This window comes from Xyrauchen texanus, chromosome 4, assembly GCF_025860055.1.
Source record: "Xyrauchen texanus isolate HMW12.3.18 chromosome 4, RBS_HiC_50CHRs, whole genome shotgun sequence".
NCBI classification, from domain to species: Eukaryota; Metazoa; Chordata; class Actinopteri; order Cypriniformes; family Catostomidae; genus Xyrauchen; species Xyrauchen texanus.
The window spans coordinates 42,222,618-42,235,070 of NC_068279.1; the positions used below are offsets into that span (position 1 = coordinate 42,222,618).

At 39.2% G+C, this 12,453-nt stretch overlaps 1 protein-coding gene across 2 annotated transcripts in view; it reads right to left on the reverse strand.

Annotated features, from left to right (window-relative positions):
- Positions 1-12,453, reverse strand: part of LOC127636407 (transmembrane protein 132E-like) — a 509,951-nt gene that overhangs the window by 5,231 nt on the left and 492,267 nt on the right. For both annotated transcript variants that reach the window (XM_052116876.1, XM_052116866.1), the window contains exons 7-8: positions 8,810-9,086; positions 3,740-3,934 (exon numbers count right to left, since the gene is read on the reverse strand). In XM_052116876.1, the coding sequence (XP_051972836.1) occupies positions 3,740-3,934; positions 8,810-9,086 (472 nt within the window). The remainder of the gene's footprint in view (positions 1-3,739; positions 3,935-8,809; positions 9,087-12,453) is intronic.

Below are 12,453 nucleotides of genomic sequence, written 5' to 3' on the forward strand. Positions count from 1 at the left end.
TTCTGGCTCCAGCTCTGTCATCCCTACTTGTCAAGATGAAGAGAGTCTTTGATACACATGATCTGAATAATACATTGAAGACGACATGTTGTCCTCGTGGACTTTTCGAGATAACTTCAGTCACTAAATAAAATGCTGTCAATCACGAACGACCCTTGATTTTTCTACAAGCTTTTGGACATGAATGTGAAATTTTAATATTCACATGGATATTTCATTAAATTCCAAACTCTTAATTGCTTGTGAGTTCAGTCTCAAAGGTCATTTTGGATTCATTGTACGCAACAAACTATTGAACTGAATTGCTCTAGCATCCAAGGAATTTGCAGTTTTGAAAGAGATTGTTATCGTTAGCGAACACCAAAATAAATTATTTAAAGTTGACAGTCAGACAAAGGAGACGGGAATCTAAAGAGATTCCCATCTTACAAAAATGCTAATTTTATCACCATTTACTTACCCTCATGTAGTTCCTGTCATTATTCACTCTCAGATTAAATCAATTCATTGATCAACTCATGTAAACAGAGTATAAATTCCATATGGCAACACATAAATAACATCAAACCTGATTAGCGTTTGTGTCATGACTTTTGGTCACAAGATGCACAAGAACCAATGAGCATTGAAGTTACTGACATGTTATTATATTGGGTTTGTACTATGTTCACAACGATATGATTTGGCTTGAGTGTGAAAAACAGCTTAGACTTGGACTATGATGCATGGACTACTTTGACACTTTTGGGTGCTTTTTAAAGGGGTAATGTCATGAGGAATAAAACTTTTCCTTGATCTTTTGACATATAAGAGTTTATTGTACAATAAAAACATACTTTAATTTTCAGAACTCAAAACTTCCTCAATGCATAAAAAGCTTTTATTTAAACCAAGCTGCAAAAACGCCTCATTCTATAGTTCTGTGATTTAGTGATGTCACATTGTGTACTCATTAATGCATGAACACCTCCACAGCAAGACATAAATTCCAACTTATACATCATCACACCCTTAGGCCACCCACTGGCACTCATTTGGTAAGCTGGAGAGAGTTATTTTTAATTGTTAGTCAATGTAAAATGCACTAGATGAGCATCTTTCACTGTTTTGATGCATTTAAAGAGCACCACAAGTTCAACTCCTAAAAACGCATCTTGTTTTGCTTTTAAGAGTCTGAAACAAATAACTCAACTGTCGGAAAAGACAGCCCAGTTGACCATGTGACTCTGAAAAGTCACTTCTGTTTGGTGCAGAACACCTTTGAGGGAAGCGACCAATCTCAGTTCAAATAATTCCAAACAGGACGAACTCGGTCTCTTGTCTCTTTGTCCTCTTGCTCTTCAGCTGATTGCTCTCTTCATCCTCTTGAGGCTCTTCGGTCTGCACGTGCTTTGTCTGGTTGCTCCGCTGATGGCCAGGTCCTTCCATGTGAGCTCCAAGGGAACTGGAGAAGGCCTCACTTCACAGCTAAAATTATCATCTCATACAGGCAATAAATTCGATCATACAAAGAGATCAAAACATCGATGGAACGAACTTACGACCAAGAACCAAGCAACATAAAGGACGCCAGGACACGCAAGTAACACCTCCAATATTGTGCTCAAAGTGCTGGTGAATTGAATATTTTGCGTAATCCGATAGCAAATCGATGTAGACTTAAAGAAGGATGAAATGGTTCTTAAGGCATTGTCGATTATTTTAACACAAGGGTCGAATTACCCTTTGTCATCGTTCTTCAACAAACTATGCAATCTGAGCAGCATTCATGTTGTAAAACTGTACATGATCTTATATATTAGAGTCTCATAAACAAAACAAGCCTGTCTCCAAAGTCTGTTTTTAAAAATGTGGTGTAGTTTTATTCAGAATACCCAAGCAGTGCAGTCAGATTTTGTGTTGTCTTGAAAGGTGGAGACTTCATTTTACTCTGTACATCGGCAGCAATTTTCAGAGATAAAAGCTTGCAGGAACCTAATTTTTTGTTAGATCATCTTCAAATTTGAAACATAACTTCTTTAGACTTGTGCCTTTGAGAACATTGTATTTCTGGGTTGCCTTGGCACTTTTATTATTGTTTTTGTAGATTACAAAAACATGTTCAGCACAAAATATTGACTATAAACAAATTACTATAAACTTCAGCTTCTATAACTTTAAAAATAACTACATATATTAATACTGAAACTTGGGAAATAAATCCCAAAGTGACTTCTTTCAAAAGATACTACAACTGTGTCCATACTCCAAAGGGTCCAGTAAATACAACCATTTATGTTCAGGTAATGTCATTTTCATGGTTTATGCTCAAAAAGGGGGTGTGTATCAACAGGTTAAAGGACAAGAGAGGCCAAAAACCGAGTGTTTCAGACAGAGGGCCAGAGACAGGGTGGAAAATGATAATATATTACTAAATGATGGTGAATTATAAGTGGACGTAAATTTTAAAGTGAGTCACTATCAACTTCTATTGTATGGAAATCAGTGAATGGAGCATACTTAAAAATATGTGTCCTGCAGAAGAAAGAAAGTGACATAGGTTTGGAATTAGAGTTCATAGGGTGAGTAAACTATTACTTTTGAGTGAATAAAGCTCTTCATAAGAAAATATAACACAATTGTGACTCAGTAAATTAGTAGAGGCAAAAATGGTGTGATTGTGGCTGCTATTTTGTGACTGCAGAGGTGTAGTAGCATAGTGCACTAAAGGACTGAAATTATGGAGTGGCAGCAGTTTGAGGAGGAGGACGGTCATCAGTGATGTAAATAGCACATTCTCCATAAGCACTTTGGCTGATACATTATGCCAAATGTGGTGAAGCAGCGAGTGAGTGGAAAAGCATTGGATTTGAATGCGTAAATTCAAAGCAGCCACCATCATCTGATGTTGGTCACAGGCAGAGTGCAGAGCAGGAAAAGGGGCCCCGAGCTCACACAGCAGGGCTTTTTGACCTGCCCGAGTCACTGTATAAATTAGCATGGCAGGATTCAGGGTCCTTGCTTGAAAATATTAGCAACTATGCTCCAATTAATACTTTGAAAAGATTATATAGAAAATGCACAGTGCTCCCCTGGTGATACTCGAGAACAGAATTGGCGGTGGCTTCTTATTAAGCACGATGCCCGCTAGTTTGGTGTGCTGATATTAAGGGAGATTGAAATATGTCTGAATGCCAAACAAGCCTTAATTAAAGCAGTGGGGGCTGGGTGGAAGACTGAACTGAGGCTAATTTGCCAATGGTCTGTAACCTTCAAGGAGACTTGAATCATCAATATGAGGCTATTCAGGCAACTATTGAGGAGTAGAATAATCCTGAGCAACAAGGAAGAATTTCAAGTAAATGTCACTTGCATAATTAGCTGCAGGGGCATTTTTGGGAGGTTTTTGGTGGACTTGGCTACAGAGGGGTGTGATGATGTGATTGTGTGTGGTTAATATTCCAATTTTCAGTAAGCCTTTAAAGGAATATTCTGGGTTCAAATAGAGATAAGATAAATAAACAGCAATTGCGGCATAATGTTGATTACCAACAATTTGTACAATATTGTACCAACACTATTTCAATTTGTACCTCCTTTACTTAAAAAAAAAAAGCAAGAATCTGGGATAAATTGAGGCACTTACAATTGAGAATGGGGCCAATTTCTGGAGGGTTTAAAGGCAGAAATGTGAAACTCTTGAGATAAGAGTATAAGATTTTCAAGAAGGTATGGAAAACAATTAAAGAATCAAGTATACCTGTTTAGGAGTGGAGAGAGTCTGCAGGCCAGTTGCCTTGGCAACCATAGTATGGCTGTTGCCAGGGCTTGGTTGAAGATTAAGTGCCAGTCCTGAGATAGCATGAACATGTAGCTCCATTATGGAAACTTTCTCGTCTACCACAGAGAACTGTGTTTCGCCCAGTATTGCCTCCACTGCAAGTGGGGATTCAACCTGAAACCAACAAAACAATATAAAATGTATTTCAAAGTTGGATATCTGAAGTCAAAAGGAAATAAAATGCAGGTATGTATGCAGGCAGTGAAGATATTCAATAAGATTACATATTCAGTGTGTAATCACACATTATCAAGATACAGCTCACTGAGCAAGGCAAGCATGGGAAAATATACCTTTTCTCAAGAGAATGACAAAGTCCAAAGCACTCTACTTTCACACAAATCATCCACCTGACAATTCAGACCCATTATATCACCTTTTCCTCACCTCCTACCACCATTAAAGGTCACCAGGGACTTACTGAGTCAAGTGGGGCAGCACTACTAGGAGAGCTAGATCATTTTTATGTGTCTTTCACTGTTAAACCGTGAGAACTCAGAAACCCCAAGAGCAACACAACACAAAGTAAGATGAGACTAGCCTCAATCAAAGGTAATTTTTAGTTAGTTTTTTTAGAGAGAAAAATGGCAGGCTGTAGATAAAAGTTTTGCCTTGAGGAAGATATATTCAGATAAACATGATGACTTAACTTTCATGTAAACTGAAATCAACCCCATTTTGTTGAATAGCTGACAAACACCATCCACCATTAGACATTCTTGCATCAATTTTAAATGCGTTTACCTTTTCCTATAGGAGCTAATCTCCTCAGAGACACAGGTTCTAGTCACATTGAAATGAGGAAGAAATCACGCTCACATAAACTATGGTGAAAAAGATTTTTCTTAGATTTTATTTTACACTACTGATGGCTAGGTTTAGGGTTTGGGTTAATTAAATAGGCATTCCTGTTGACTGTTTTACATCAATTTTTAAAAAAATACTCGCTTTTGGCGCCACCCTGTGGACATTTCACCTAAACAACAGTTCCAGCTTAGGCCATTGGGGGCAGTGGTTTGTATTTAAGCAAAAGCAGACTGCTTTCAGCAGCAGAACTTTCGACCTCCCATGGCCAAATTAACAGTGTGATCTTTCTGATCAGATGGGGAATCACAAAAATCTTGGATTCATTTTTAAAACAATGGAATGAACTCTAAAGAAATCTTATTTTGCATTTGCCAGTACTCTTCTGTTTCTACCAATGTGTCAAGGTTTGGCTTGTTTGCATGGGCAGTTAGCCCTTGCTGGCAGATGCCATGGCTACACCATCTTTCTGGTTCATCATTCTCCATTCAAAAGAAGCTTCTATTTTGACTATCTTCTATTAGAAATATTTCTTTACATTATTGTTGATGTTTGTGCCAGAGTTTTGTAGGGCTCTTAAAAGCCCTTGTATTTGTCCCTGTCAGCTGCCTTTGACGTCACAGTTCATACACAGTTCATGACAGGATAGTCTCTAGTGAAAGGCTTTGGGACTGTGCATGATAAATAATATATCAATCAATTAATAAATGAATAAAAACAGTAGGCCAGAACTGAGTGCCTGTGAGCAAAGAAGGCAATAAGCAGTTCCCATATTTCAGAGCAGGTCCTGCGGAAGCCAAGCAACTGTTATTGAGATGAATGTGAATAATGGATAGCTTTCTCAAGGTTTTATTTACCTCCTTGTTCTCTGTACGGCAAACAATATATTAAGAAAGAAACAGAGACAGAAACAAAGAGCACTGTACTGGCAATAGTAGGAAAATGTTTTTGGAAGATGCTTGCAAACACTGAGATCGGAGCATGTTGTCTTATCTCTTCAATTACAGCTATGCCAAAACAAGAACATTAACATTACCTCTATGTATTTGCTTAATCACAACTGAATCAGAGCTGGTTACTTTTGATAATTTACCCCAATAAAGTCCATAATTACTTTTAATGGTGTTCAAAAATCTTCTTCTAAACTAGTATAGACTTGCGACTCATATGTCCCAGATGTACAATGTTTGTCTCCCTATGCACTAATGTTTTGGAACAGCCTGTTCCGGTTCAATGGCCATACAGTCCTATACATTTGCCTCTTCTTTCCTACGGTCGGAAAGGGCTGTAACCCAGAGTGGAGAAAAGGCTGAAGAATGTATAATTGAATGTTTTGTTTCTGCATATTTTATCTTTTAAGCTGAAGGCAAGCTTCAAATATGCAGTGCATTTGATGAAGAGAATATGAATGACATATAAATAGAGACACACAGAGAGAGAAACAACATATTCGTGCCAGAAAAGCTTATTTGTTTAGTATCTAGGCGGTTGCAATTAGTTTTATTATACCTGCTGATATACCGGTGTTTGATGTTTGCATTATAACTACTAGAGCTTTGGATGCTTGAACAGAGTGCTTTCAAAGGCTAAAAAGGAACTGCCTAGTCATTCAGACCTCATTACTTTAGTTGGTAGATATGGCAAGCCAATTAAGCAATAGGAAATGCATACAATCAGGCATAGAGGGTTTATATTGAATGGTTGCTATTTCTTAGGAGGGATTCTCAGGACCATAACAATTTAGCTAATGCTAATGGGTCAACAATGCTTTCTGCTGTTCATAAGATTCATTGTTTCATGTTCAAAACTGCACGTTGGCATATCTTTGTGCTCAGGTCAGAGTGACTGTGTGGAGGACAAGCAGTGTGGAACAGAGGAAGATCAAAGACCAGCCAAATAAGCTAAAAAAATCCCTGATATGGTTGGCTTACCATTGCCTTTATTTTATTTTTTATTTTTTTTGGAGGTGAAATTATATATTCAGCAAAAAAATTCAGCATATTCTAGTTCTGCACTGGTCATTAATTATTAATTAAATTTGCGGTTTTCCCCAGTTTAATTAGTAAACTTTATTTTTTATGCACAATTTTGTATATGGGATAAAAGAGACACTTTCCATAACCAAACCACCAGGCACAGAAGAGGTGTGATCAAGCAGCCATGAAAAAAAAAAATGGACACAATGAACCGATTGTGTGTTGATTCAAAGGAGAGAAAACTTTGCTTTCAAAAATGTTTCCACCAATTTAATCTGAAGATTTTGTAACAGTCATATCACTCTTTTCCCAAGCATCCTAGCTTATGAACCATAGGGAAAAATATCCAAATAAATAGTTTTCAATTCAAAGTTTTAAAAGATCGAGACTAATTTTAATGGATAACATTTTGGGTATGTCGATTAGCCTTCCTTTTCGATTTCAACTGTAAACTATGTTCCTATTCTTAGCAATCTGTCAGTTTGAAAACAATTAGCAAATTATGTTGACTCCGGACCAAGAGAAACTATTTTCCTAAAGGCATTAATGGAATGGAGCTCGAAGTTAGAAGAGCAAAACAGCTTCATCAGTCTTTAATCCCATTTGCTGTTGCAGTGTCTATAACATAATGTCAACAAAGCAAGTGAAAGTTTATACCTAGATATATGAGACAATTAAAGGGATTGAATGATAGTCTCTTGGACATTTTGCATTGCATACTGACAGGCATAAAGCCATGAGTAAAAACCAGTGTCTAATAACATTGGATGAAGTAATTTTTAAAAAGACGATGTTGTATTAAAACAAAACTAAATTGTCGGTTTTATAGTCATATGCATGGTTGGGAGGGTTACTTTTGAAATGTTTTCCACTACAGATTACAGAATACATGCTGTAAAATGTCATTTGTAATATATTTTGTTAGATTGTCAGTAACGTATTCTAAATACTTTGGATTACTTCTTCAACACTGGTAGATTTTTTCACTTGTTTTGACTATAAAAACTCTGTCAGTTCAGTTAAGACAATACATTCTTTGAAAAACCTGAATATCTTAAGCAGGGTTGTTTCTAAAACAAGATAAATCAAATAGATCTTTTAAGGATTATTAGATATTTTTACAGGAAATATATTTTTTGCCATAATATCAAAGCTCTTACTAGAAAAAAGAAATTATGATCCAACGTGAATTTTATTGATAAAAAAATATGATCATGTCTGGTAAAGTGCATGTAAAATGGCTAGAAATAGCATTTTAGCTTAGCGTAAAGCTGACAATTTACACAAGATTTATTTCTATTTCTTCTGCTCCAAAAATACTTCAAACTTACTTCTCTGTCTGCTCGTATGAATGAAACACATCATAAGAAAGTGTTTCACCGCTGTTCAAATGCACTTTGGATTGCATCATTTATAAAGTATGTATAAATGTTTTCCATCTGAAAGGACTAAATATTAAATGAAACAAATTACAATAAAATGCACATTAATCTCTACATTAATCAAAATACTTTTTGAATGTTACTGTATTCTGATTTCCAATTATTTAAATTGTAACTGTAGTGGAATACAAAATTCCGTTACATGTATTCTGTTACTCCCCAACACTGGTCCTATGTTAATATTGTAAGGACAGTTTCCCAAAACAATCGATCAAAAATCCATCAATCCTGCATTTTTACTATGTGCGGAATGGTTCCTTAGAAAATGTCAACTGTATGGATCACCACACACAGGTCGGAACACATTTTGTTACACAGTTAATTTATTGTTAAACAATGTCTCGGAAATCTAAATATTAAATGTGTAGGAATTGTACGCTATATATTTTCAAGAGTATTTACAGTAATTCCGTCTTTTGCTGAATTGCTGAACTGAAAGAGAGGAAAAAGAAGCTGCATAAAGATGTAATTAAATTCCAACTTGTAAATTTATTATATGATTTGCATACATTTTATATACATTCCATTTAAACCTTTTTTCTGTAATTATGGTATATGGCTTAATGTTTGTAAAAGTATGGTAAAAGGGGTGTAAAAATAAATATTGGTTATTGTATCGGCCTCAAATCTCCTAATCGGTGCACCCCTAATAGTAACGTAATAGCATTTATGGAACCATACCAAAAATGTTACCACAGAACTGTGATACAAACTGAATTGTTATAACCCTTATTTATACATCCCATTCAATTTAGTTTTTATTCTACCTTGAGAGTGGATGATCCAAGCTCATTGGCCATCAGCACGGTCCTGTCCACCAGCTCGGCCACCCTGGCATCCACCACCTTCAGAGAGTCCTGCACCAGCTCCGTCACATCTACCTGCCAGTCAGGGCCCAGCATAGTGATCATCTGGTTTGTGCCTTCACTAGAAGTAGTGTGGAACTGGGTCAGAACCTTCACCTGGGCCCTCTGGTACTGCAGCGTACATCCCCGACTCACTTTACGGTCATCTTCATCTTCATCATCACTGTCTCTTGCCGTTCTGAGGAGATTATTGTGAGAAGAGATTATTGCAATTTGTATTAAAGATATTTTTATTTCTAAATAAGAATTAAAGGGTGGTCACGCTTAGATTTTGCCAGGTATTCCATAATTTTATTCCATATGCCAAAGCACATTGTATATTAGAACATATTTATGTATAAAACACAAATTTCAAGAAAAAGTTGGGACAGTAAGCTAAATGCCAATAAAAACAAAAAGGGATGATTTGTAAATGTACTAAAAAAAACAGTATAAAGACAAAAGTACATCATGTTTCACCTAATCAACTGCATTGCTTTTTGAAGATATACTTGTTTTCCTGAAATTTATGCCTCAACACATACCAAATAAAGTTGAGACATGGGCAATTTAAGACTAAAAACTAATTTTAAGTTGAAATAAAAAGTTATTTCGTTAAACAGGTAAGGCAGCTGTGTTACAGTATATAAGGAGCCTCCAAAAAAGTCAAACTTGCCATTAGAAAAAATTCAGTGCTTTGAGATCAATGTTCCCCAAAGATAAATTGGAAGGATTATGGGCACGCCACCCTCTGCAGTGCACAATACAGTTAAAAGATTAAAGGAATCCAGTCAAATCTCTCTGTGTAAAGGGAAAGGCCATAAAACACTTTTGAATACACATCTCTGTTTCTAATTGTCTTATTGCTCTGTAATGATATCATGACATAGGCTCGGGAATACTTTGGAAATCTTTGTCAGCCAACACCATTCACCACTGCATCCACAGATGCAAGTTAAGGCTTTACTATGCAAAGCAGAAGTCATAGCCTACATCAACATTGTCCAGAAGCGTCGCCAACTTCTTTGGGCTCTGTCTCATCTGAGATGGAAATTACAATAGTGGAATCGTGTTTTGTGTCCTCATTTCAAATAGTTTTTCGGGGAAAAAAGCAGCCATCGTGTTCTCCGGACCAAAGAGGAAAAGGACCATCCAAGCTGTTATCAGCAGTATCAGGTCCAAAAGCTAGTGTCTGTCATGGTTTGAGGGTGTGTCAGTGCAAATTTTCACAGTAATTTCAGCCTCAATATCACATCAGACTCTATCATTATGCTGGTGGGTCAGCCTGGCACAAAGTGGGGCACCTTCATCACCAACATTGTGTGGCACCTTCATCACAAACATTAATATTACTGCTTTGCTTGCTATGTAAAGCCACAATAAAAACACATCAGACACTATGATGCTATCTTACATTAGCATTATGCTAGCTAGTCAGCCTGACAGTCACAAAGCTCTGCACCTAATTACCAACATTAATGCTAGTGCTTTGCTAGCAATGTTACCCTTAAAAAAATTAACTGCTGTTAAACTGCAGCCTGATTGCAGTATTATCTTCCACACTAGTAGAACAGCAGCACATTGCAAAACAATAGCAGTTCAGTGTAGTAACAATTTCAAATCAATGCATTTGAGCTGTAGTTTGTATAGTTTACCTGCAGTTCAGTGCAGTGCAAATAGCTGCACTGCAGTATAAATGGAGCTGCAATGGCAAATGCAGTTCCCCTTCTGTCACTCACTCGACATTGTGTCGAATGTAGTGACACAAGGTGTCTTTCTTGAGAGCCTCTCATACCTTTGAAATTGAGAACAGGCCAATGAGAAATTGGTTGACAGAATTTGCATGTCCCACCCCAGACATACGGGTATAAAGGGAAGCTGGCATAAGTCTGTCAGTCAGATATTTTCTTCAGAGCCGAACGGTTGTGCAGCAGCAAGCTGCAGTTCACTACTGTTCCACTCACCTCTGTTGGCGAAGCACTGCTGTTGGATCTATGGCGCATTACCAGCGGATTTCTCCCTCTCCAATTAAATTGGCGCCCCTGGCATTTCGACAGCGCTTCTGTCTAAAAGTGTTTGTGTTCTCTAAAAGAGTTTCACTCACAAAAGAGCAATAAACAGCAGGCATTAACGTCCTTTTCAGGATGCGTCTTTTTAAAGATGCCATTCCGCCTCTGTGTAGTTCCTGGATGTGGTCGATATCTCTCCAAGACTGAAGGTCATAGACGCTGCCTCGTGTGCCTGGGTAGCGATCACACTGAGGCAGCGTTCATGGATGGTTCATGTACTCACTGCGCGAACATGACCATGGCAGCGTTGAGGTCGCGGCTTTCATTTCCTAAAGTGAATGCCACTTCAGCCACGTCGCTCGTCCTTCCCACGGGATTGAGGTTGACCTTTGCTGGCGATGGAGGTGATTTGGGGATGCAACGGGCTTGGTTTTGACGGGTAAATCCCCACGAACCACCCGCACCCAGGCCATACGGCCAGCCAGCGTTCTCCCTAGAGCCTCGGAATTAGATGATGACGTCGCCGCTGCATCGGAGAGCCCAGTCTGAGTCCGACGCGCAGATGGCCGACATGCTTGCCCGGGGCGCTGTGAGCATGGGCTTGGACTGGAACCCTCCGTCCTCCCCAAAGCCTTCACAGCTTGACGATTGGTACCTTGGGTCAGGGCGCCACTTACAGCCACCCCACCCCCCCCCCCACCCCGACCTTCCTTCCCGGAGGTGCATGACGAGTTGATGAGGTCGTGGAGGGCACCTTTTACTGCCCGGAACCGGCCTCTTCACTCGTCCGCTCTCAATACCCTTGACGGTGGCTGGGGCGGAACACGGGTACACAGAGTTCCCCCAGGTGGACAGAGCGGTTGCGATCCACCTGTGCCCTGAGAACAACGGCACCTGGTGAGATTGCCCAGTACTACACTCCAAGGCCTGTAGGATGACGTCGTCGCTGACCTCGAAAGCCTACAGCGCCACTGGACAGGCCTCCTCCTCCCTGCATGACATGGCTCTCCTGCAGGTCCACTAAGCCAAGGCACTTAAAGAACTGCACCTGGGTAGTCCCGACCCCGATGTGCTGCAGGAACTGCGCTCTGCCACCGACCTCGCTCTCAGAGCCACAAAGGTCACAGCGGGCAGGCGATGGACACCCTCATGGTCCAGGAACGCCAACTGTCTGTTGAGCAGAGCCTGTCGTGACAGCGCCTCCGCTGTTGTGTTGAGACTGCCTGGGATATGAGTGGTGTGCAGCAACCTGAGTCGCTGCTTACTCCAAAGGACTAGATGGCAGGCGGGTTGTAACATATGACGAGAGTGCAAGCCACCTTGGGGATTTATGTATGCTAACATCACGGTGCTGTCTGCATGGATCAAGACGTGCTTGCCCCGAATCAGCGGGAGAAACCACTACAGGGCAAGGAATACAGACAGAAAAAACTTGATAACTTGGTCTCCTTTGGTCACTTTAAGAGGCTAGTAAAGTATCGGGAAGCAGGCACAATGGGCACCTGTCCCTGCTTCCCAAATTAGGATAAGTCTATTGTATTGTAATTTGTTACATTG